The sequence below is a fragment of the Ranitomeya variabilis genome, chromosome 7, assembly GCF_051348905.1.
Source record: "Ranitomeya variabilis isolate aRanVar5 chromosome 7, aRanVar5.hap1, whole genome shotgun sequence".
Classification (NCBI taxonomy): domain Eukaryota; kingdom Metazoa; phylum Chordata; class Amphibia; order Anura; family Dendrobatidae; genus Ranitomeya; species Ranitomeya variabilis.
In genome coordinates, this window is record NC_135238.1 from 9372335 (window position 1) to 9399106 (window position 26772).

At 52.0% G+C, this 26772-nt stretch overlaps 1 protein-coding gene across 3 annotated transcripts in view; it reads left to right on the plus strand.

Moving 5' to 3' along the window:
* The first annotated feature begins 11894 nt into the window (after window positions 1–11894).
* The window catches only part of SETD1A (SET domain containing 1A, histone lysine methyltransferase), a 29231-nt gene continuing 14353 nt past the window's right edge, over window positions 11895–26772 (plus strand). The window contains exons 1-7 of one of the 3 annotated variants that reach the window (XM_077273877.1): window positions 11895–12091; window positions 16513–16659; window positions 16909–17007; window positions 17112–17382; window positions 17848–17951; window positions 18027–18208; window positions 18537–19332. In XM_077273877.1, the coding sequence (XP_077129992.1) occupies window positions 12023–12091; window positions 16513–16659; window positions 16909–17007; window positions 17112–17382; window positions 17848–17951; window positions 18027–18208; window positions 18537–19332 (1668 nt within the window). In that variant the 5' untranslated portion in view covers window positions 11895–12022. Of the gene's footprint in view, window positions 12092–12185; window positions 12264–15705; window positions 15859–16512; window positions 16660–16908; window positions 17008–17111; window positions 17383–17847; window positions 17952–18026; window positions 18209–18536; window positions 19333–26772 lie in introns of those variants that run through there. The other 2 variants (XM_077273879.1, XM_077273878.1) reach the window with 2 other exon arrangements.

Here is a 26772-nt window from a genome sequence, read left to right on the forward strand (position 1 = left end):
TGCACCCTTTCGACACTGTGTGGCCACTGGAGGTTGGTCTGTGATAAGGTCAGCTCTGGTGGCCAAGGCGAGATTTGGCACAAGAAAGTCCGTGCGGCATACTGTGGAGTTTGAGTGAGTCATTCCTTTCAAAATAATGTAACAATAGGCTGATTATTTAATTAACAGGCGCTATATATAAGCGCTTATATATGTGATGGTTTCGCTGTCCGCAGCCTTATAATGTGGTAATATCTAAAAATAGGAGGTTCCACAACTAAGATGGTAATAATTAAGGTATATGTAGTTGCCACACACAATATGGCGCTATTAGGCGCTACAGCGCATGCGCCAGATAAAATACCGCCCCTTGCATTGGATAGGCCTCTAGCCGATCACATGGCTGTGATGTATGAGGAAATGCTGGGATATGCGCAGTATGCAAGTAAGAACGCCGATATCCCCCATTACCGGCATGTCTCCTCATGGGTAAGCAGAAAACTATGGCAAAGAACAGTAATTCCCTAAGAATAGTATGAACACTGGACACTTTAATAGCACAGTAGCACTTTATGTAATAATATACATTTACATGATTGTATTATGGCACCTTAATTGGATGATGATGAAAAAATCTCTATATATATGCACTAAGATGTAACACTCACTGCTTGAGAAAGGCTCAGTTGAGCCGAAACGTCGCTGAGACATGTGGGTCCATTAAAGTCCTGCATATTTTCTTGAAAACGGAGTGCTGCCTGCCTTTTTTTGAATATTGATTGGAGACGACCGGTGGACGGGTGTTCTATGGGCATTGCACCTGAAGCTAAGTATAGGAGTTGTGCTGTTCCATTTTTTTGGGTATTATATATATATATAGTAATTACCTCTCCTCACAACACCAAATCATCAAAAGTTCATATGCGGCCAAATAAGTGCTGCCAAACCTTATCCATTTTACTGGATAGTCCCAAGAAAAATACAAACGTCCCCAACGCGCGATTTGTTTATTGTTTCATAGCTTTCTCACGGTGCTGACGGTGACGTCATGAAGATCAATGTAGTTCATAGGCCGGCTCACACTGAACTGAGTACGGGAACAACTGGCAGTGACCGATGATAACCTCAATGACGTCACCTCTCGTCACCGAAGCTGCGCCCCAAACTCAGCTCAGCGCGTCCTGGATTCATGGCTGAGCAGTCGCATCATGCCACCCCTCAGTCATGTCATCCAGATGTAGCAGAGCTGGAGTTCTTCGTGGGACAAATGGATTGTCCTCGGACGGGTGAGGAAAATGTTTTTTTTTATTATTTTAATGTTTACAGTAATAAATGGGAATAAAGGGTGGGGTGTGGTTATTTCAAATAAAAGATGCTGTGTGTGTCTTCCAAATAAAGGACTTTATTCTTTCTGTGTATTTTTTACAATATCACTATGAGGGTAGTAATGGGGGCGCCTTATAGACGCCTCTCCATTACTAACCCCTGGGCTTGATGTCAGCAGCCATAAAGCAGCTGACATCAACCCCAACCCTTTTATCCAACTTGCCACCGCACCAGTTATGTGGAAATAGCGAGGCTAAGCACCAAATTTGGTGCATTTTATGGATGCGCCATTTCTGGGGTGGCTGAGGGCCAATGTTGGTAGACTGTGAGCGGTGGCAATATCTCTGGCCCCTTCCCCGGCTATCAATATCAGCCCACAGCTGTCTGTTTAGCCTTTGCTGTTATATAGGAGGACTCTACGCCATTTTTTTTCTGGTGTCCCGTAAACTAACAAGTAAAGGCTAAGCAAACAGCTGAGAGCTGTTATTAATAGCTTGGGAACTTTTTGGGATATTGTCCCCTTCCCCAGATTATTAACATCAGCCTCCAGTCGTGGACTTTCCCTCTACTGCTTATTAAAATTACGCCATTTTTTCTTATTTTTTTATTATTTATTGTACACAAGATGCACACAACGGGCGCTGAATACAACTCCCATAATTGTTGCCTGGTCGCGTTGATCTCTGGGAGACCAGGCGACAATGGTGAGAGCTGCCTTTAGCACCCGGCGCCTGAGAACAGCGCAAACTGTACCGCTTCGTCCCAGGCCTAACTCTAAGTCCCACACAATACACCATTGCTATGGGATGACCATTTTAGAGCAATCAAGAGCGGGGATCTTAAGAATTCTGAACATTTTCAGTAATAGAGCTCCTGGGGAAAAAATGGATCCCATCCCAGAAAATCGACAAATCCCCTGAGTGCCAGTGAATTTCCCAGGAACCAGCACTTCTTGGCATGACACTGGTATAACTCATCATTTCGCGGAGCCCCAGCATCCACTTGAATGCCCAGGGCTAGGAGAGAGGTCATTTTGGGAGTGAGGAATTTTTGCTTTTGCTTCGTATGGGCAACAGATTTCCAAAAGTGGACTTCACTTTCTGCAAACAATTCTCTACTGGAGTAACGACTGTAAAAATTGACGAGTAAGACGTAAAGACTTTGTTTTTTACGTGTGTGTTTTTTTTTTACTGCACGTAAATAGCTCTAAAATGTGGTCTGGCTGCCTTACTGAAAATGCAGCTACCGGGAGAAAATGAACGTATTTCCTCCTGGGAGCAGCCGGCTGTCAGTCGTGGGAGTATTCATGGATGAGGTGAAGTCACCGATCATAAGCTATAAGCGCACCCCAGAATTTTGAGTGACAGACGGCTCTGCACCTATGCGCTGCAAAGGGTCGGGCCTTGCTTATAACGACTCCATACAGTATAGTATAACCCTATATCTGCAGGTAATTAACATTTTCAGAGGTGACAGGTTCTCTCTACTTGCAAACCAACCATAGACTATAAAAATCTGGGCGGCCTGCATATTACTCTGCACTGATGATCTAAAATGTCATTGAAGTGTAAGCGCCTCCACGGAGATCGGTGGAGCAGGGAGGTCAGACACAGAGAAGGCAGAGATGGTTAAAAAAAAAAATGATAAAAAAATGCCTCCCAAATGTCTTATATGAACTTATGGTGGGGACACAATGTGTGAAATAAGTGTGTATGTAAAAGCTGATGAAAGGTAAATCACTGTCACCAGCCCAGCACCTGTCCAAAAAAATAAAATAAGTGTGTGATATATAAAAATAATTGATAAGGAAAGGGGAACAGAATAAAAAAGGTATTCATTTGGGGTCATAAAAAGGGAAAACCAGGCACGTATTTCCTGATAAAGTCAAGAGAAAAAAAAAATGGAAATCAAATAAAAATCAGGATTCAAATATAAAGAAAAAGCAAAAATTCATTAAGTATCCCAACCAGAAAATGTATTAAAGACCCTAAAACGTGGTTTGTTTTGAACTCAAAAGCGGCGCTGCACAATCTTCATCAAAACAGCATAAGAAAAGCAGACGATCTTACAAAACTGCGCAAAAAAAAATAAATCCACATTAAAAATAAAACAGTCCATGTGAATGTATTCTTAGGCCGGTAACCCGGAGGTCTGGGTATGAAAGCCCCCATCAGGATTTTGGCACCACTTCCGCACCGTCAGGCCTCTACATAAAGACGAGAAAAAACGTGACATCCGTTTGTAAGAGGAAATCGCTGAATCGTGTGAATTATGGAAATTCCGACACTAACAAAAAGGGAGAAAACACTGAAGTCTGTGTGTGCGCAGGGGACAGGGGCGATCCAGGAGATGAGCTCGGCTGGTGACCTCGGGTCTACAGATATGGCGGCAGCATGGAATGGACAGGTGCACAATACCGGCCGTAATATGGCAGATATGACACCACTTATCGCCCGATATGATAGTCACAGGAGCCGGGTTACCCCTTTAATGACCCAAAATGGCTGACTACCATTGCAACTTTCTATCACTTTTTTGGTATGAAGTGCAGCTCTGGAGCAAATTGATGCTCTAATAAAGGAGATACTAAGATTTCATTACAGCCTGCTCAGTCAGAACCTGCGGAGTCGCCGCTCAGACGTCTACGTCACAATTCAGGCCTTTGTTGGGCTTATATGTGAGGACACATCGCCCATAGATATCTACAATGTGCGCCATCTGGCCATAAACCATCCTATGGAATAGTGTCGTCTATTATAATGTCCCATTCTAAAAAAAGGCCACAAAACGTGGTGTTATTTTGCCTCCTGAATAATAATAATTTTATTTCTATAGCGGCAACATATTCCGCAGCACTTTACAATTTAGAGGCGACTTGTACAGACAATAAAAGACATTACAGAAACAATAATCACATAAACAGCAGATATAGGAGGAGTGAGGGCCCCGACCACCAGATACAGGAGGAGTGAGGGCCCCGATCACAAGATACAGGAGGAGTGAGGGCCCCGATCACCAGATACAGGAGGAGTGAGGGCCCCGACCACCAGATACAGGAGGAGTGTGGGCCCCGATCACCAGATACAGGAGGAGTGAGGGCCCCGATCACAAGATACAGGAGGAGTGAGGGCCCCGATCACCAGATACAGGAGGAGTGAGGGCCCCGATCACCAGATACAGGAGGAGTGAGGGCCCCGATCACCAGATACAAGAGGAGTGAGGGCCCCGACCACCAGATACAGGAGGAGTGAGGGCCCCGATCACAAGATACAGGAGGAGTGAGGGCCCCGATCACCAGATACAGGAGGAGTGAGGGCCCCGACCACCAGATACAGGAGGAGTGTGGGCCCCGATCACCAGATACAGGAGGAGTGAGGGCCCCGATCACAAGATACAGGAGGAGTGAGGGCCCCGATCACCAGATACAGGAGGAGTGAGGGCCCCGACCACCAGATACAGGAGGAGTGAGGGCCCCGATCACAAGATACAGGAGCAGTGAGGGCCCCGATCACCAGATACAGGAGGAGTGAGGGCCCCGACCACCAGATACAGGAGGAGTGAGGGCCCCGATCACAAGATACAGGAGCAGTGAGGGCCCCGATCACCAGATACAGGAGGAGTGAGGGCCCCGATCACCAGATACAGGAGGAGCGAGGGCCCCGATCACCAGATACAAGAGCAGTGAGGGCCCCGATCACCAGATACAAGAGGAGTGAGGGCCCCGATCACAAGATACAGGAGGAGTGAGGGCCCCGATCACCAGATACAAGAGGAGTGAGGGCCCCGATCACCAGATACATGAGGAGTGAGGGCCCCGATCACCAGATACAGGAGGAGTGAGGGCACCGATCACCAGATACAAGAGGAATGAGGGCCCCGATCACCAGATACAGGAGGAGCGAGGGCCCCGATCACCAGATACAGGAGGAGTGAGGGCCCCGATCACCAGATACAGGAGGAGTGAGGGCCCCGATCACCAGATATAGGAGGAGTGAGGGCCCCGATCACCAGATACAGGAGGAGTGAGGGCCCTGACCACCAGATACAGGAGGAGTGAGGGCCCCGACCACCAGATACAGGAGGAGTGAGGGCACCGATCACCAGATACAAGAGGAGTGAGGGCCCCGATCACCAGATACAGGAGGAGTGAGGGCCCCGATCACCAGATACAGGAGGAGTGAGGGCCCCGATCACCAGATACATGAGGAGTGAGGGCCCCGATCACCAGATACAGGAGGAGTGAGGGCCCCGATCACCAGATACAGGAGGAGCGAGGGCCCCGATCACCAGATACAGGAGGAGTGAGGGCCCCGATCACCAGATACAAGAGGAGTGAGGGCCCCGATCACCAGATACAGGAGGAGTGAGGGCCCCGATCACCAGATACAGGAGGAGTGAGGGCCCTGATCACCAGATGCAGGAGGAGTGAGGGCCCCGACCACCAGATACAGGAGGAGTGAGGGCCCCGATCACCAGATACAGGAGGAGTGAGGGCCCCGATCACCAGATACAGGAGGAGTGAGGGCCCCGATCACCAGATACAGGAGGAGTGAGGGCCCCGATCACCAGATACAGGAGGAGCGAGGGCCCCGATCACCAGATACAGGAGGAGCGAGGGCCCCGATCACCAGATACAGGAGGAGTGAGCGCCCCGATCACCAGATACAAGAGGAGTGAGGGCCCCGATCACCAGATACAGGAGGAGCGAGGGCCCCGATCACCAGATACAGGAGGAGCGAGGGCCCCGATCACCAGATACAAGAGGAGTGAGGGCCCCGATCACCAGATACAGGAGGAGCGAGGGCCCCGATCACCAGATACAAGAGGAGTGAGGGCCCCGATCACCAGATACAGGAGGAGTGAGGGCCCCGATCACCAGATACAGGAGGAGTGAGGGCCCCGATCACCAGATACAGGAGGAGTGAGGGCCCCGATCACCAGATACATGAGGAGTGAGGGCCCCAACCACCAGATACAAGAGGAGTGAGGGCCCCGATCACCAGATACAGGAGGAGTGAGGGCACCGATCACCAGATACAAGAGGAGTGAGGGCCCCGATCACCAGATACAGGAGGAGTGAGGGCCCCGATCACCAGATACAGGAGGAGTGAGGGCCCCGATCACCAGATACATGAGGAGTGAGGGCCCCAACCACCAGATACAAGAGGAGTGAGGGCCCCGATCACCAGATACAGGAGCAGTGAGGGCCCCGATCACCAGATACAGGAGGAGTGAGGGCCCCGATCACCAGATACAAGAGGAGTGAGGGCCCCGACCACCAGATACAGGAGGAGTGAGGGCCCCGATCACAAGATACAGGAGGAGTGAGGGCCCCGACCACCAGATACAGGAGGAGTGAGGGCCCCGATCACAAGATACAAGAGGAGTGAGGGCCCCGATCACCAGATACAGGAGGAGTGAGGGCCCCGATCACCAGATACAAGAGGAGTGAGGGCCCCGATCACCAGATACAGGAGGAGTGAGGGCCCCGATCACCAGATACAGGAGGAGTGAGGGCCCCGATCACCAGATACAAGAGGAGTGAGGGCCCCGATCACCAGATACAGGAGGAGTGAGGGCCCCGATCACCAGATACAGGAGGAGTGAGGGCCCCGATCACCAGATACAAGAGGAGTGAGGGCCCCGATCACCAGATACAAGAGGAGTGAGGGCCCCGATCACCAGATACAGGAGGAGTGAGGGCCCCGATCACCAGATACAAGAGGAGTGAGGGCCCCGATCACCAGATACAGGAGGAGTGAGGGCCCCGATCACCAGATACAAGAGGAGTGAGGGCCCCGATCACCAGATACAGGAGGAGTGAGGGCCCCGATCACCAGATACAGGAGGAGAGAGGGCCCCGATCACCAGATACAGGAGGAGTGAGGGCCCCGACCACCAGATACAGGAGGAGTGAGGGCCCCGATCACAAGATACAGGAGGAGTGAGGGCCCTGATCACCAGATACAGGAGGAGTGAGGGCCCCGATCACCAGATACAAAAGCAGTGAGGACCCCGATCACCAGATACAAGAGGAATGAGGGCCCCGATCACCAGATACAGGAGGAGTGAGGGCCCCGATCACCAGATACAGGAGGAGTGAGGGCCCCGATCACCAGATACAGGAGGAGTGAGGGCCCCGATCACCAGATACAGGAGGAGCGAGGGCCCCGATCACCAGATACAAGAGGAGTGAGGGCCCCGATCACCAGATACAAGAGGAGTGAGGGCCCCGATCACCAGATACAAGAGGAGTGAGGGCCCCGATCACCAGATACAGGAGGAGTGAGGGCCCCGATCACCAGACATAGGAGGAGCGAGGGCCCCGATCACCAGATACAGGAGGAGTGAGGGCCCTGATCACCAGATACAGGAGGAGTGAGGGCCCCGATCACCAGATACAGGAGGAGTGAGGGCCCCGATCACCAGATACAGGAGGAGTGAGGGCCCCGATCACCAGATACAGGAGGAGTGAGGGCCCCGATCACCAGATACAGGAGGAGTGAGGGCCCCGATCACCAGATACAGGAGGAGTGAGGGCCCCGATCACCAGATACAGGAGGAGTGAGGGCCCCGATCACCAGATACAGGAGGAGTGAGGGCCCCGATCACCAGATACAGGAGGAGTGAGGGGCCCGATCACCAGATACAAGAGGAGTGAGGGCCCCGATCACCAGATACAAGGAGTGAGGGCCCCAATCACCAGATACAGGAGGAGTGAGGGCCCCGATCACCAGATACAGGAGGAGTGAGGGCCCCGATCACCAGATACAAAAGCAGTGAGGACCCCGATCACCAGATACAGGAGGAGTGAGGGCCCCGACCACCAGATACAAGAGGAGTGAGGGCCCCGACCACCAGATACAAGGAGTGAGGGCCCCAATCACCAGATACAATGGGAGTCAGGGCCCCGATCACCAGATACAGGAGGAGTGAGGGCCCCGATCACCAGATACAGGAGGAGTGAGGGCCCCGATCACCAGATACAGGAGGAGTGAGGGCCCCGATCACCAAATCACCAGGTACAATCTATGAGGAAATAGGGGAGACACGAGAAGTGGATGGTAACAATTGCTCTCATTGTTCTGACCAGCCATAATGTAAGAAATCGGGTGTTCATGTAACGCTGCATGAACCGATAATCAACCAATGTGTGCAAATGCATAAAACGTGTGAGAATATGATATGGAGGACCCTGGTTATGAAGAAAATGTTGACTGGACAACACAGGGATAGTTAGATAAATATGTTGAGGCAGTAGGCCAGTCTCAAGAAATGCAAATCGAATTATCCTGGGTAGTGCATTCCAAAGAATTGGCGCAGCTCAATAGAAGTGTTGGAGATGGGAGTGTGAGGTTCTGATTACTGAGGATGTTAACCTCAGGTCATTAGCAGAACGGAGGGCATGGGTAGGGTGGTAGGCTGTGTGATGCAGCGGTAGGACCATACGCAGTGAAATGGCAGTGACCCAAGCAAGTTCAAACAAAACGTTACTTTATTGTGTTACTTCACATAGTCTTTTAGCAATACATAGTAAACGGCTTCTTCATCCAGGCCAAAGGAAAATACACAGCACACGGCTTCTTCACATGGTCCATCAGAAATACACGGTAACTGGCTTTACTTTGCAGTCCCTACACAGACCAGACTTCCCTTTGTCCAGTTTCCCTGGGGCAACCACCCGCCGATACCAAGTCTCTACTCACGCCGTGCACATCACGCTATCCTCCAGATTGCAGCCTGGCAATACAAGACAGCCCGGAATGCAGGGTGTCAGTTCTTTTTACCCGTGTTGCTCCACACACAAAAAGCTCTGCAGACAACTGCTCTGTCTGCTTCCAAACCAACACTGACACACCTCCCCCTCTACTACAGGGCTTTTAATCAGTCACTGCTTCACTATTCTAATTACAGCTACACCTGTGTCTGCAGTATGCCCTCATGGCCTCACTACGCTTCCATGCACATTCTGAAGAGCACATACAGCGCCCCCTAGCTGTAAAAGGGGTCACTGCCTCACAACTGAGATAAGGGAGGAGATGTAGGGTGGTGCTGAGCCATGGAGTGCTTTGTGGATGAGGGTAATAAGTTTATATTGAACTCTGTAGCAGATGGGTAACCAGTGCAATGACTGGCATAAGGTAGAGGCATCGGTGTAACGGTTGGTGAGGAATATGATCCTGGCTGCAGCATTCAAGACAGATTGGAGAGGGGAGAGTTTGGTGAGAGGGAGACCGATTAGTAGAGAGTTACAATAGTCCAGACGAGAATGAATAAGAGAAACAGTAAGAGTTTTTGCAGAGTCAAAAATAAGAAAAGGTCAAATTGTAGAAATGTGTTTGAGGTGCAGATGACAAGAGATAGCCAGTGATCGGATGTGGGGGGTGAATGAAAGATCTGAATCAAGTATGACCCCAAGGCAGCGGGCATGTTGCTGGGGAGTAATGGTGGAACCACACACGGAAATGGCAATGTCAGGCAAAGGTAGTTTAGTGGAGGGAGGAAACACGACGAGTTCAGTTTTTGACAGGTTCAGTTTCAGATAGAAGGAGGACATGATGTTGGAGGCAGCGGTAAGACAATCACTGGTGTTTTGTAATAATAATAATTCAGGCGTGATATCAGGAGGAGAGGTGTATAATTTGTGCCATCAGCATAGAGATGGTACTGGAACCCAAATCTACTGATTGTTTGTCCAATAGGGGCAGTATATAGAGAGGAGAGGAGGGGGCCTAGGACTGATCCTTGAGGAACCCCAACAGTAAGGGGAAGGTGAGAGGAGGAGGAACCAGCAAAACATACAGTGAAGGAGCGGTCAGAGAGATAGGAGGAGAACCAAGAGAGAACGGTGTCCTTGAGGCCAATGGAGTGGAGCATAGTGAGGAGGAGCTGATGATCCACAGTGTCGAATGCTGCAGAGAGATCCAGGAGATCAGCTGGGAGCAGGGACCATTAGATTTAGCTGTTAGTAGGTCATTAGAGACTTTAGTGAGAGCAGTTTCAGTAGAGTGTAAAGAGCAGAAACCGACTTGAAGAGGGTCGAGAAGAGAGTTATCTGAGAGATAGCGGATTAGATGGGAGTGGACCAGGCGTTCCAGGAGTTTAGAGCTGAAGGGAAGATTAGAGACAGGTCTATAGTTAGCGGCACAGTTTTGGTCGAGAGATGGTTTTTTAAGTAATGGATGTATGATGGCATGCTTAAATGAGGAGGGAAAGATACCGGAAGTGAGAGAAAGGTTGAATCAGTGAGGTGATGAGGGTGTTGAAGTAGGTTTGTTTGGAGAGGTGAAGGGCAGAGTTGTAGGTTTTAAGAATGAACTTATAATGGATGAAATCTTCGGGTAGATTAGATTTTCTCCACAGACGTTCGGCGCACCTGGAGCCCCGCTGGAGAAGACGTGTTTGCAGCGTGTGCCACGGTTGTCGCCGTCTGTGCCGTATTGTTCTATGTATAGGAGGCGCAGCTTCATCCAGGGCACTTTGCAGGGTATCATTGTAATGCTTCAGTGCAGAATCAGGACATGAGAGGAAGGAGATAGGGGCCAGTGATGGCTGAAAGCTCTTAATAACGAATGTAGGAGCCGCGGTTACGTGAGAAAATGACAAAGCGTTCATCTCCTACTAAGGCTGTGTGCACACATTGCGGACTGCGGTGCAGAATTTTCTGCACAAAATCCGCATCTTCTGGCAGAAAACGCAGCTGCAGATTTGACGCGTCTTTGTTGCTGAATTGTTGCGGATTTTCTGATTTTTTTTTTACCTCTGCTGATTTCTATAATGGAATGGTTCAGAAACGCTGCAGTTCTGCACAAAAGAAGTGACATTCTCCTTCTTTTGATCCACAGCGTTTTTCATGCGGATTTTTCCGCACCATCAGCACAGCATTTTTTTTTCTATTGATTTACATTGTACTGTAAATCACTTTGCGGATCTGCAGCGTTTCTGCGCGGAAAAAAACGCTGCGGATCCGAACTAAATCCGCATGGTGTGCACACAGGTGTATGAGCCGGAGGTAAGGACTTCGAGGACAGGCTCTTATGAAGCACGTTACCATGGCAACTTAAAGGAAAAATAGACCAAATGTTGAAATGATCAAAATAAGATGCACATGCTGATACCAGGCAGACCTATTCATAGCAATAAATATGTGAACCCCTCACCCACCATTGTTTAGATATGTGTTCACTGTAACAATTGTTCAACGTCCAGTGACAAATAAAGTTATTCCTGAGAAATAAAATACTGTATAGTTTGGGAGAGTCACAGCGCTCTGTCCTATCTGCCCCGGACTCTATGGTACAAGCCGCCGCGGCTCCGCCTCAGATGTCGCCGTTTATAATCGCATCCGCCGCCGCAGATTCTTCACAGTGCCGCTAGGAAATATCAAAAATTTAATATTTATTTCTGCCGAAACCGATTTGTCTGTGTGAATTTGTCCAGAAAAGAAGCAAAACGGGAGGATATAAAAATAATTGGATTTTTAGATCTTTGTATGGAAAGTGCGGCGGAAGTTGAGCGGAGCAAGTAAAGCTATCTCTTACGCCCCAGATTCGTCACGAATGTAAATACGGATATATTAATAACGGGGGCTTCCGGCGGGAGGATAGACGGCTGCCGAGGGCGGAGACTGTCGTGGGGAAGTGAACGGAATAATTCCGGGGACAGCGGAGGAGCCGGTGACGAAAGGGCCGCGCTGCGGCGAAAGTGCAGGTCCAGGATGCAGGAGGCGTTACTGAGACACAGAGGATCCGGGGGAAGAGACAGCCGGGAGCGGAGAGACAGTCAGGTGAGAGAGCGGCTGCCCTGCAGCCCAGAGACGCCCGGGAGACCGCTGCTAAAGAGACGAGCACGACCGAGACAGCGCGGAGCCGGGGGCGGGAGAGAGAGACGGAGACTGACAGAGAGCGAGACTGCAGGAGGGACCGAGACTGCAGGAGGGACCGAGACTGCTACCGAGGGTGAGATACAGAGGGAGGAAAAGGCACCGAGAGAGGAGAGGAAGACTGAGACTGTGGGGGAGAAAGAGAGAGACGGAGACTGTGGGGGAGAAAGAGAGAGACTGAGGGAGAGACAGAGACTGAGGGGGAGAAAGACGGAGACTGAGGGGGAGAAAGAGAGAGACTGGGGGAGAAAGAGAGAGACTGAGGGAGAGACGGAGACTGAGGGAGAGACGGAGACTGAGGGAGAGACGGAGACTGAGGGAGAGACGGAGACTGAGGGGGAGAAAGACAGAGACTGAGGGAGAGACGGAGACTGAGGGAGAGACGGAGACTGAGGGGGAGAAAGACAGAGACTGAGGGAGAGACAGAGACTGAGGGAGAGACGGAGACTGAGGGAGAGACGGAGACTGAGGGGGAGAAAGAGACGGACTGAGGGAGAGACGGAGACTGAGGGAGAGACGGAGACTGAGGGGGAGAAAGACAGAGACTGAGGGAGAGACGGAGACTGAGGGGGAGAAAGACAGAGACTGAGGGAGAGACGGAGACTGAGGGAGAGACGGAGACTGAGGGAGAGACGGAGACTGAGGGGGAGAAAGACAGAGACTGAGGGGGAGAAAGACAGAGACTGAGGGGGAGAAAGACAGAGACTGGGGGAGAAAGAGAGAGACTGAGGGAGAGACGGAGACTGAGGGAGAGACGGAGACTGAGGGGGAGAAAGACAGAGACTGAGGGGGAGAAAGACAGAGACTGAGGGGGAGAAAGACAGAGACTGAGGGGGAGAAAGACAGAGACTGAGGGGGAGAAAGACAGAGACTGAGGGGGAGAAAGACAGAGACTGAGGGGGAGAAAGACAGAGACTGAGGGGGAGAAAGACAGAGACTGAGGGGGAGAAAGACAGAGACTGAGGGGGAGAAAGACAGAGACTGAGGGGGAGAAAGACAGAGACTGAGGGGGAGAAAGACAGAGACTGAGGGAGAGACGGAGACTGAGGGAGAGACAGAGACTGAGGGGGAGAAAGAGAGAGACTGAGGGAGAGACAGAGACTGAGGGGGAGAAAGAGACGGACTGAGGAGGAGAAAGACAGAGACTGAGGGGGAGAAAGAGAGAGACTGAGGGAGAGACGGAGACTGAGGGGGAGAAAGAGAGAGACTGAGGGGGAGAAAGAGACGGACTGAGGGGGAGAAAGAGACGGACTGAGGGAGAGACGGAGACTGAGGGGGAGAAAGAAAGACTGAGGGATAAAGAGAGAGACTGAGGGAGAGACGGAGACTGAGGGGAAGAAAGAGAGAGACTGAGGGAGAGACGGAGACTGAGGGGGAGAAAGAGACGGACTGAGGGGGAGAAAGAGACGGACTGAGGGGGAGAAAGAGACGGACTGAGGGGGAGAAAGAGACGGACTGAGGGGGAGAAAGAGACGGACTGAGGGGGAGAAAGAGACGGACTGAGGGGGAGAAAGACGGAGACTGAGGGGGAGAAAGAAAGACTGAGGGATAAAGAGAGAGACTGAGGGAGAGACGGAGACTGACGGGAAGAAAGAGAGAGACTGAGGGAGAGACGGAGACTGAGGGGGAGAAAGAGACGGACTGAGGGGGAGAAAGAGACGGACTGAGGGGGAGAAAGAGAGAGACTGAGGGATAAAGAGAGAGACTGAGGGAGAGACGGAGACTGAGGGGGAGAAAGAGAGACTGAGGGAGAGACTGAGACTGTGGGGGAGAAAGACAGACTGAGAGGAAGAGAGAGACTGGGGGATAAAGAGAGACTGAGGGAGACTGAGGGAGAGAGGGAGACTGAGGGAGAGAGGGAGACTGAGGGAGAGAGGGAGACTGAGGGAGAGAGGGAGACTGAGGGAGAGAGGGAGACTGAGGGAGAGACGGAGACTGAAGGGGAGAGAGAGAGAGAGAGACTGAGGGAGAGACAGAGACTGAGGGGGAGAAAGAGAGAGACTGAGGGAGAGACGGAGACTGAGGGGGAGAGAGAGAGAGACTGAGGGGGAGAAAGAGAGACTGAGGGAGAGACGGAGACAGGGGGAGAAAGAGAGAGACTGAGGGAGAGACGGAGACTGAGGGGGAGAGAGAGAGAGACTGAGGGGGAGAAAGAGAGACTGAGGGAGAGACGGAGACTGAGGGGGAGAGAGACTGAGGGAGAGACGGAGACTGAGGGAGAGACGGAGACTGAGGGGGAGAGAGACTGAGAGAGACTGAGGGGGAGAGAGAGACTGAGGGAGAGACGGAGACTGAGGGGGAGAAAGAGAGAGACTGAGGGGGAGAAAGACAGACTGAGAGGAAGAGAGAGACTGGGGGATAAAGAGAGAGACTGAGGGAGAGAGGGAGACTGAGGGGGAGAAAGAGAGAGACTGAGACTGTGGGGGAGAAAGAGAGAGACTGAGGGAGAGGGAGACTGAGGGGAAGAAAGAGAGTCTGTGTGGGAGAGAGAGAGACAATGACTGAGGGGGAGAAAGAGACTGAGGGGAAGAAAGAGAGAGAGACTGAGGGGAAGAAAGAGAGAGAGACTGAGGGGAAGAAAGAGAGAGAGAGACTGAGGGGAAGAAAGAGAGAGAGAGACTGAGGGGAAGAAAGAGAGAGAGAGACTGAGGGGAAGAAAGAGAGAGAGACTGAGGGGAAGAAAGAGAGAGAGACTGAGGGGAAGAAAGAGAGAGAGACTGAGGGGAAGAAAGAGAGAGAGACTGAGGGGAAGAAAGAGAGAGAGACTGAGGGGAAGAAAGAGAGAGACTGAGGGGAAGAAAGAGAGAGACTGAGGGGAAGAAAGAGAGAGACTGAGGGGAAGAAAGAGAGAGACTGAGGGGAAGAAAGAGAGAGACTGAGGGGAAGAAAGAGAGAGACTGAGGGGAAGAAAGAGAGAGACTGAGGGGAAGAAAGAGAGACTGAGGGGAAGAAAGAGAGAGACTGAGGGGAAGAAAGAGAGAGACTGAGGGGAAGAAAGAGAGAGACTGATGGGGAGAGAGAGACAGACTGAGGGGGAGAAAGTGACAGAGACTGAGGGGAAGAGAAAGCGAGAGACAGGGGGAGAAAGAAAGAGACAAAAACTGAGGGGAAGAAAGAAGAAAGAGACTGAGGGGGAGTAAGAAAGACAGACTGAGGGGGAGGAAGAAAGAGACAGACTGAGGGGAAGAAGAAAGAGACTGAGGGGAAGAAAGAGACTGAGGGGGAGAAAGCAAAAGAGACTGCGGGGAAGAAAGAGAGAGACAGCGACTGAGGGGAAGAAAGAGAGACAGCGACTGAGGGGGAGACAGAGGGAGAGACAGTGGCTGAGGGGGAGAAAGAGAGAGACAGTGACTGAGGGGGAGAAAGAGAGAGACAGCGACTGAGGGGGGGAAAGAGAGAGACAGCGACTGAGAAGGATACAGAGAGAGACCGAGGGGGAGACAGAGGGAGAGACAGCGACTGAGAGGAAGAGAGAGACGGAGGCGCTGACGAGGAGAGAGAGACTGGTGCTTATGGAGAGAGAGGAGGGTGTTGAGGGGAAGGAAGAGATGGGCATTGATGAATAGAGAAACGGGCACTGATGAAAGTGAGATGGGTGATGACGGAGAGAAATGGGCGCCGAGAGTCTGCTCCTCGGGGAGGCCCCTGCGCCCTCTGGTGTCTGCTCCTCGGTGAGGCCCCTGCGCCCTCTGGTGTCTGCTCCTCGGAGGCTCCTGCGCCCTCTGGTGTCTGCACCCTCTGGTGTCTGCTCCTCGGGAGGCTCCTGCGCCCTCTGGTGTCTGCTCCTCGGAGGCTCCTGCGCCCTCTGGTGTCTGCACCCTCTGGTGTCTGCTCCTCGGGAGGCCCCTGCGCCCTCTGGTGTCTGCTCCTCGGGGAGGCTCCTGCGCCCTCTGGTGTCTGCTCCTCGGGAGGCCCCTGCGCCCTCTGGTGTCTGCTCCTCGGGGAGGCCCCTGCGCCCTCTGGTGTCTGCTCCTCGGGGAGGCCCCTGCGCCCTCTGGTGTCTGCTCCTCGGGGAGGCCCCTGCGCCTTCTGGTGTCTGCTCCTCGGGGAGGCCCCTGCGCCCTCTGGTGTCTGCTCCTCGGGGAGGCCCCTGCGCCCTCTGGTGTCTGCTCCTCGGGGAGGCCCCTGCGCCCTCTGGTGTCTGCTCCTCGGGGAGGCCCCTGCGCCCTCTGGTGTCTGCTCCTCGGGGAGGCCCCTGTGCCCTCTGGTGTGTGCTCCTCGGAGTCCACTTTGCTCTCTAGTGTCTTCTTCTCAGGGAGCCCCTTTGCTCTCTGGTGTCTGCTTTTCAGGGGCCCTTGTGCTCATCACTTTTACCCCCTTCACAGGTCAGATGTCCCCAGATGGAGCCCGAGGGCGAGAGTCACAGAACGGCTGACTTCCAGTGGACGAGTTACAAACTGCTGCTTGACCCCGCTCTCCGAAAAGCCGCACAGAAGGTTTACCGCTACGATGGAGTGCACTTCGACATCAAGGTAAGAGGCACATAGTGTGGTGGTCTCTCTGGGGAGTGCGTGCCAATGTGCACCAGTTCTGTTCCAGTAGTTGTGCAGAGCTTGTGTCCCAGCAGTGGCGGCTCTGTGTGGTGCCTCTGTTCCGGCGGCGGCACCTCTGGTCTAGTGGCTCTGTGCCGTGCCTCTGTCCCCGCGGTGGCTTTGTCTCTGTTCCGGCGGTAGCAGTCCCCAGCATTCAGCAGTGTTCACTGATTCTATCTCCTTTCACAGGATGGAACGTATCTTCCAGTCGGAGACTTACGGGATCCTCGGCAGCACCGGCTGTGGAGTAAACCTCGAGATGTGTCCCTTCCCGTTCCTAAATTTAAGGTACTGGCCCCGAGTGGCTCATCGGGGGAGGGGACGGCTCTTCAGATTCTTCACAGGTCGTGTTTTGTGATCCTCAATACATTGTTCTCTACTTTCCCGTCCAGTTTGATGAGTTTTACGTCGGGCAGCTCCCGCAGAAGGAGGTCACCTTCGCACACCTGAACGACAACGTGCGTGAACTCTTCCTAAAAGAAATGTGCCGCAAATTCGGGGACGTGGAAGATGTGGATATCCTGCTGCACCCTAAATCTCGCAAGCACCTCGGCCTGGCGAAGGTCCTTTTTTCCAGTTCCCGAGCCGCAAGGGAGACCGTTACCCACCTTCACAACACGTCCGTCATGGGCAACATCATCCACGCAGAACTCGACACCCGAGGTAAATGTGGGATGGGGACGGAGTTGGGATCGGGGTATCTTCTGCTAACAGTTAAGGGAAATGTAAAATAAAATAAAAAATCACCATAATAATTAAACTCCCCATCAAAAAATGAAGAAATAAAAAAAAAAAAAAATGGAGAAAAGCGAAAAAGAGAGAAGCTCATATTGGTGTCGCCGTATCGGTACACGTCCAATTTGTCAAAACATAAAATAATTGTGACAGTAAATGCTGTAAGGAAAAAAGGAATAGAAAATGCCAAAATTGCCATTTTTTTCAGATCGTGACTGCAGGGTAGGACACGAGGTCAGTCAGGGTCACAGTCACATATAGAACCCACATCAGATGTCGCCCACTTACTGGGGATTTTCACTGTTCAATGATCCATGTGTGACCCTGCCCCAGTTGAATAGAGGCATTACACCAGCACCATCAGGTTCTCAGCAGATTGTCATCTTTTTACAGGTCAGCAACGACAGAAATACTACGACCTAATCGTCAGCGGATCCTATAACCCCCAGACCGTTCCCACCACCAGCCAGTGGGTGGAGGAGAGGCCTCCGGAGCCGGTGAGCATTCACTTTGGACTGAGTCTGTGCAGTCACCAGGGCATCCTGCTACATAAACCTCTCCTTTGTCTTTAGGTTGACTGCCGGCGCCGCCTGTCCAGTGATACCACGTTGGTTCCCGGCAATGGTACGCCATCTTCTCAAGACCTGGGATCCACCTACAGCCAGTACACCCCGTCGGTCTCCTCCTCACAGGGCACACCATACACTCCGAGGGCCGGGACGCCCTACTCTCAGGACTCTGCCTATTCTAGCAGGTGAGACCTCATCAGACCGTATGTAGATTGGGGGCAGCACTGGGTATACACCGGTCTACACGTGTATATATGGGGTGCTGCCTTGTGACATCAGCATATGCTGCCCCTGTCTCTGTCCTGTGACTCTTCCGCTGTTTTCTGTCCAGGTATGCTGGGGGTTGTAGTTTTCCCACAGGTTGGTTAGCGGACGCTCGGTCAGGGTCACATGCGATATCTTCAGGTCAGGCAGAGGGATGAGCTTTCCACTATGTTGTGGTCGGGGTCTGTATCAGGTCCGGGGGTCCAGTATCCAGGCCGGTTGTATGACACTCTCCTTTTTTTCTCTCAGGCAGGGGACCCCCAGCCATTCCAGCTCCCAGGACTCCTCAGGATATAAGTCACGGCGGCACGAGAACAGCACTGGCGATTCATACTCTCGCCGGTCCGGACACCACTACTCTCCCGGCACGTCGTCCTCCACGACCTCGTCCTCCTCCTCACAGCACGACAGCTCCCACAGACGTTACCACCACCACCAGCACCGCTCCTCCCCACAGTCCTACCGCTCTCGTCACCGTAAACCGCCACCACCCCCAGAAGAGCCGCCCTTGCATCGCTTTCCTGGGACCCCACCGCTACCCACCCCTCCACCACTTCCACCCGATGACCCTCACCCTGACCGTGACTACAGAATGGCCCACCCGCCCCTTCCTCCATCCCCTCCCTCCTCCTCTGTACCGCATCCTCCTCCTCCACCCTCTGAAGGCTGGGAGCCTCCACCACCGCCTCCACCACTTCCAGCCTGCTCGCCGCCCCCTTCACCCGCCCGGTCATGTTCTCCGCTCCCTGACGGTATCTCTGAGAGCCTGCCGTTCACCCAGCACAGCAGCAGCCTGGATTCTCGCATCGAGGCGCTCCTGAAGGAGCAACGCTCCAAATTCTCCTTCCTCCCCTCTGACACCGAGGAAGAGGATGAAGGAACTACCGAGGGTGGTGGACAGGAGGCCACAGTCCATGAAGAGGTCCCACCGCCTGTGCACGGTCCCTACACCCCTCCTCCGCCCGCCAGCTTCGAGGATGTGTCAGCAGAGGCCATTCTGAGGTTCAGTGACATCGGCAGGACGACGGCAAACGGGCAAGAGCGGGTAAGATGCCAAACCTTCCCTATGTATCACACACTGATCCTAAACGATGGCTGGAGATCTGCTCAGGCCTGGCCAACCCATCTGCCTCCCCACCTGAGCGCTGCCCGGACAACTGAGGGTTTGTGGCCCAGCTGCTAGTCTAGGGTCGGTGAGGGATGAAATCCAGAATGCAGTGTGAGTGCAGCCTGCACTGTAAAGAAGGGAGGGTTCATTCTCATTGTTATGGCTGCAAAGCCGTTACAACAATCATAAAACCCTCCATTCTTTATACTGCAGGTGGCATCCAGAGCTTAGAATATAATGAAATGCTGTGCGATTGCTCTCTGGTGTCATGTGTGCCGCTGTGTAACACCCTGCTTATTTTGCTGTCTCACCAAAGTGCCGCCCCGGCCTCTTGTTCTCTCGCGGCCGTCGCGCCCTCACGTACACGGACGGCTTCAGGGATCGCACATACTAACCAATCCGCAGCAGGGACTCCAGAGGACCACGGGGCCGCGACGCCTTCAGCTGACAGGACTTTTTTGTTTGTTTGTTTTGTTTCTACAGCACAGACTTGTGATTCTCTTTTTTTTTTTTGGGCAGTAACGTCCCTTTAAGGCAGCAAAATGCAGGACGTTCCCGCTGTTCCTCCTCTGCTTCGTCCGCCGCGGTGATCGGCCATTGTTTATTTATGTGTAGATTAAATATATCTGCCTGAAATGTGTCACGTCCTGAAGAAAGCCACCGCCGCCATCAATGCCCGTACCTTGTGTTAACTCCGGAGGCAGAAAACGACCTTCCCGCTGCCTTTTATAATAGAACATCAAGCATTTACTAATCACTTTTCATAAGCCGGTATCCTAGGTCACCAGGACATAGGAGCGATCACTTGATCTCGGAAGTTTTCGGAAAGCAGGGAATCGTCACGTGAAGCCGCAACAGCCCTGGACGTGTTAGTCCGACTGCCGTGCGGCCCGTTCTCCCTCTGTGACGGCACCTCACAGCCGCCCTTAAACGTCCAAGATCACGTTACGTCTCCATTTTGGCAATGTAGTAGAATAGTCGTCTCCAATCATCAGCCCAAAGTGTCTGAACCTTAATCAGGGGCCTATCCACCTATTAAATTGGCAGAAATGTGCACAGCTTCATTAGTAAGTGCTTGCTTTTTATCTTATAAGGGCAGTAGTGAAGTTTTCATACTTTTGGACAATCCCTTTAAAGAATATGGATCCCATCAGAAGCTTTTTTGTTTCTTACATGCATGTATTTTTTTTTCTTGGCTGAAAGTCATGTTTGTAATTGGGTTTAATTAGAAATGTTTCAGCTTGTGTTTTCTACATCCTCTATGTATCACAGTACGTAACAGAATGAGATCCTCCTCAGGTCTGCATCTCTTATGGCGTTTCTGAACCATTTTCTGCATCCTCTATCACTGTACATAGACGGCAGGCTGAGTCTGTCTCAGGTCTGTCAGTTATCTCCCTTTTCCCAAACCATCTTCTGCATCCTCTGTGTATCACAGTACATGGCACATTGCATAATATGTTATCAAGTGATCCAGATGAGGGAGGTAATTCTCTGGTCTGTAACACTGCTCTCTCTTCTACATCCTCTGTGTATTTCTGTACATATCAGAATGAGCTCCTCAGGGCTGTAATACTGGTCTCTCTATTCCACATCCTCTGTGTATCTCTGTACATATCAGAATGAGCTTCTCAGGCCTGTAACACTGGTCTCTCTATTCTACATCCTCTGTGTATCTCTACGTATCAGAATGAGCTTCTCCTCAGGGCTGTAACACCGATCTCTCTTCTACATTCTCTGTGTATCTCTGTACATGTCAGAATGAGCTCCTCCTCAGGGCTGTAACATTGGTCTCTCTATTCCACATCCTCTGTGTATCTCTGTACATGTCAGAATGAGCTTCTCCTCAGGGCTGTAACACTGGTCTCTCTGTATTCCATATCCTCTGTGTATCTCTGTACATATCAGAATGAGCTTCTCCTCAGGGCTGTAACATTGGTCTCTCTATTCCACATCCTCTGTGTATCTCTGTACATATCAGAATGAGCTCCTCCTCAGGGCTGTAACACTGGTCTCTCTCTATTCCATATCCTCTGTGTATCTCTGTACATATCAGAATGAGCTCCTCCTTAGGGCTGTAACACTGGTCTCTCTCTATTCCATATCCTCTGGTTATCTCTGTACATATCAGAATGAGCTCCTCCTTAGGGCTGTAACACTGGTCTCTCTCTATTCCATATCCTCTGTGTATCTCTGTACATATCAGAATGAGCTCCTCCTTAGGGCTGTAACACTGGTCTCTCTCTATTCCATATCCTCTGGTTATCTCTGTACATATCAGAATGAGCTCCTCCTTAGGGCTGTAACACTGGTCTCTCTCTATTCCATATCCTCTGTGTATCTCTGTACATATCAGAATGAGCTCCTCCTCAGGGCTGTAACATTGGTCTCTCTATTCCACATCCTCTGTGTATCTCTGTACATATCAGAATGAGCTCCTCCTTAGGGCTGTAACACTGGTCTCTCTCTATTCCATATCCTCTGGTTATCTCTGTACATATCAGAATGAGCTCCTCCTTAGGGCTGTAACACTGGTCTCTCTCTATTCCATATCCTCTGTGTATCTCTGTACATATCAGAATGAGCTCCTCCTCAGGGCTGTAACACTGGTCTCTCTCTCTATTCCACATCCTCTGTGTATCTCTGTACATATCAGAATGAGCTCCTCCTTAGGGCTGTAACACTGGTCTCTCTCTATTCCATATCCTCTGTGTATCTCTGTACATATCAGAATGAGCTCCTCCTTAGGGCTGTAACACTGGTCTCTCTCTATTCCATATCCTCTGTGTATCTCTGTACATATCAGAATGAGCTCCTCCTCAGGGCTGTAACACTGGTCTCTCTCTCTATTCCACATCCTCTGTGTATCTCTGTACATATCAGAATGAGCTCCTCCTTAGGGCTGTAACACTGGTCTCTCTCTATTCCATATCCTCTGTGTATCTCTGTACATATCAGAATGAGCTCCTCCTTAGGGCTGTAACACTGATCTCTCTTCTCCTGGGCCATTTTCAAAGCTGATTGAGACCTATTGAGGAATCGACTTAATAAATCGGACAAAAACATGGAATGAGAGGAAATAAGAAGTACCAAACAGTGCGCTCCCGATGGAGCACTGGGAGGTAACTCATTTCCCTGTCTATGTACGGTGATGCATAGAGGATGGTGACAAAATGAGCATTAGATCCCAGAGAATGAGCTCGCTGATGGACTCACCGGTAACCTGTTCTGCACACTATGTACAGTGATACATAGAGGATGGATGGAGGAGAGAAATTATACGAAATATATATTGAAACCCTATTGTGAAAATGACTTTTAGCCAAAAATGCATGTGTGATAGGAAAAAGAAGAAATTCTCCCAGAGGCGTCCGTCTCCTTTAGTCTCGGCGTTGCACAGGGGTATCATTCTGCAATCAGACTTGTGTACAAGTCTCTCTCTTCCCTTCACCGGCTGTTCTCTCTGACCCTGCCTGCGCCACTTCACAGGGTGCAGGAGAGATTGGGGTGTAACTAGAGAGGAGACCATTGATTGCAAGTCTGCTGACGATAAAGTTTATGGCTTTCACTGGAGGACACAGAAGGAATAAACACTAGAACTTCTGGCCATCACCTCTGTATGTGAATGCAGCTCTGGATGTGACTGGAGTAGAAGACAACTTGCTGGAAACTCGACCCAAACGTCTGCGTGCGTGTCGGTCCACTAAGCGTCATCGTCACTGAATATTGTGGGGACCGGGTATAATATGAGCGGGGCAGTCCTGGTGCTCTTGTGAGGTGTACCTGGAAACCCATGGCTTGTGTGCGGCCCCTCCAGACCCCACTGGCCCCAGTAGAAACCACGCGTACATCAGAAAAGGTGACACACTCTTATACCCCAAGCTCTAACGTCTCTTCTACTCCAGCCACACCCAAAGCTGCACTCACCATTTTGTTTGAGTTTGATATCTGTGTACCTTATCATGTTGGACGTCGTTAGGTTGCGTCCATGTGTCTCGCCTCGTATTGTTGCACATCTAGTTACATTTGCGAGCCCCACCTCGTTTTGGTGCACATCTGATTACATCCACTTGTCTGGCTTGTGTTGGACCCAGTCTAGTAGCGTTCGCTTGTCCCACGCCGTGTTGGACCTCGTCGGGTTACTTTTGCACGTTGCGCCTGGTGTTTGCGCTCGTCTATTTCTATCTGTGCATGGTGTGTCATGTTGCCACGCGCCTGGTTACTTTCATGCGTTTCGCCTCATGTTGGATGATGTCTGGTTTCATCCGCGCATCCTGCCATGTGTTGGCACTTGTCTGCTTCCGCCTGTGCTTCCTGCCGCGTATTGGCGCTCGTCTGGTTAGGTCTGTGCGTCCCACCTCATGCTGGTGTCCTCTGGTTGCATCCGTGTGTCTCGCTTTGTATTGTCGTTCGTCTGGTTACATCTGTGCGTCCTGCCCCATGTTTGCGGTCGACTGGTTACGTCTGTGCGTCCCAACTCATGTTGGCACTTGTCTGTGCATCCCACCTCATGTTTGCGGTCATCTGGTTACATCTGTGCGTCCCGCCTCATGTTGGCTCTCGTCTGGTTATGTCTGTGCGTCCCGCCTCATGTTGGCGCTCGTCTCGTTACGTCTGTGCGTCCCGACTCATGTTGGCGCTCTTCTGGTTACGGCTGTGCGTTCCGCCTCATGTTGGTGCTCTTCTGGTTACGGCTGTGCGTCCCGCCTCATGTTGGCGCTCGTCTCGTTACGTCTGTACGTCCCGCCTCATGTTGGCGCTCGTCTCGTTACGTCTGTGCGTCCCGCCTCATGTTGGCTCTCGTCTGGTTATGTCTGTGCGTCCCGCCTCATGTTGGCGCTCTTCTGGTTACGGCTGTGCGTCCCGCCTCATGTTGGCGCTCTTCTGGTTACGGCTGTGCGTCCCGCCTCATGTTGGCGCTCTTCTGGTTACGTCTGTGCGTCCCGACTCATGTTTGCGGTCATCTGGTTACGTCTGTGCGTCCCGTCTTGTGTTGGTAATCATCTGTGAGTCCCGCCTCGTGTTGGTACTCATCTGTGAGTCCTGCCTCCTGTTGGTACTCATCTGTGAGTCCTGCCTCGTGTTGGTACTCATCTGTGAGTCCTGCCTCGTGTTGGTACTCATCTGTGTGTCCCGCCTCGTGTTGGTACTCATCTGTGAGTCCTGCCTCGTGTTGGTACTCATCTGTGTGTCCCGCCTCGTGTTGGTACTCATCTGTGAGTCCTGCCTCGTGTTGGTACTCATCTGTGTGTCCCGCCTCGTGTTAGTACTCATCTGTGAGTCCCGCCTCGTGTTGGTACTCATCTGTGAGTCCCGCCTCGTGTTGGTACTCATCTGTGAGTCCTGCCTGGTGTTAGTACTCATCTGTGAGTCCTGCCTTGTGTTGGTACTCATCTGTGAGTCCCGCCTCGTGTTGGTACTCATCTGTGTGTCCCGCCTCGTGTTGGCGCTCATCTGGTTACGTCTGTGCATCCCGTCTTGTGTTGGTACTCATCTGTGTGTCCCGCCTCGTGTTGGTACTCATCTGTGAGTCCTGCCTGGTGTTAGTACTCATCTGTGAGTCCTGCCTTGTGTTGGTACTCATCTGTGAGTCCCGCCTCGTGTTGGTACTCATCTGTGTGTCCCGCCTTGTGTTGGTACTCATCTGTGAGTCCTGCCTCGTGTTGGTACTCATCTGTGTGTCCCGCCTCGTGTTGGCGCTCATCTGGTTACGTCTGTGCGTCCCGTCTTGTGTTGGTACTCATCTGTGAGTCCTGCCTCGTGTTGGTACTCATCTGTGAGTCCCGCCTTGTGTTGGTACTCATCTGTGAGTCCTGCCTCGTGTTGGTACTCATCTGTGTGTCCCGCCTCGTGTTGGTACTCATCTGTGAGTCCTGCCTGGTGTTAGTACTCATCTGTGTGTCCCGCCTCGTGTTGGTACTCATCTGTGAGTCCTGCCTCGTGTTGGTACTCATCTGTGAGTCCTGCCTCGTGTTGGTACTCATCTGTGTGTCCCGCCTCGTGTTGGTACTCATCTGTGAGTCCTGCCTCGTGTTGGTACTCATCTGTGTGTCCCGCCTCGTGTTGGTACTCATCTGTGAGTCCTGCCTGGTGTTAGTACTCATCTGTGTGTCCCGCCTCGTGTTGGTACTCATCTGTGTGTCCCACCTCGTGTTGGTACTCATCTGTGTGTCCTGCCTCGTGTTGGTACTCATCTGTGTGTCCCGCCTCGTGTTGGTACTCATCTGTGAGTCCTGCCTCGTGTTGGTACTCATCTGTGTGTCCCGCCTCGTGTTGGTACTCATCTGTGAGTCCTGCCTCGTGTTGGTACTCATCTGTGAGTCCTGCCTGGTGTTAGTACTCATCTGTGTGTCCCGCCTCGTGTTGATACTCATCTGTGAGTCCTGCCTCGTGTTGGTACTCATCTGTGAGTCCTGCCTCGTGTTGGTACTCATCTGTGTGTCCCGCCTCGTGTTGGTACTCATCTGTGAGTCCTGCCTCGTGTTGGTACTCATCTGTGTGTCCCGCCTCGTGTTGGTACTCATCTGTGAGTCCTGCCTGGTGTTAGTACTCATCTGTGTGTCCCGCCTCGTGTTGGTACTCATCTGTGAGTCCTGCCTCGTGTTGGTACTCATCTGTGTGTCCCGCCTCGTGTTGGTACTCATCTGTGAGTCCCGCCTCGTGTTGGTACTCATCTGTGTGTCCCGCCTCGTGTTGGTACTCATCTGTGAGTCCTGCCTCGTGTTGGTACTCATCTGTGAGTCCTGCCTCGTGTTGATACTCATCTGTGAGTCCTGCCTCGTGTTGGTACTCATCTGTGTGTCCCGCCTCGTGTTGGTACTCATCTGTGAGTCCTGCCTCGTGTTGGTACTCATCTGTGTGTCCCGCCTCGTGTTGGTACTCATCTGTGAGTCCCGCCTCGTGTTGGTACTCATCTGTGTGTCCCGCCTCGTGTTGGTACTCATCTGTGAGTCCTGCCTCGTGTTGGTACTCATCTGTGAGTCCTGCCTCGTGTTGATACTCATCTGTGAGTCCTGCCTCGTGTTGGTACTCATCTGTGTGTCCCGCCTCGTGTTGGTACTCATCTGTGAGTCCTGCCTCGTGTTGGTACTCATCTGTGAGTCCTGCCTCGTGTTGGTACTCATCTGTGAGTCCTGCCTCGTGTTGGTACTCATCTGTGTGTCCCGCCTCGTGTTGGTACTCATCTGTGAGTCCTGCCTCGTGTTGGTACTCATCTGTGAGTCCTGCCTCGTGTTGGTACTCATCTGTGTGTCCCGCCTCGTGTTGATACTCATCTGTGAGTCCTGCCTCGTGTTGGTACTCATCTGTGAGTCCTGCCTCGTGTTGGTACTCATCTGTGTGTCCCGCCTCGTGTTGGTACTCATCTGTGAGTCCTGC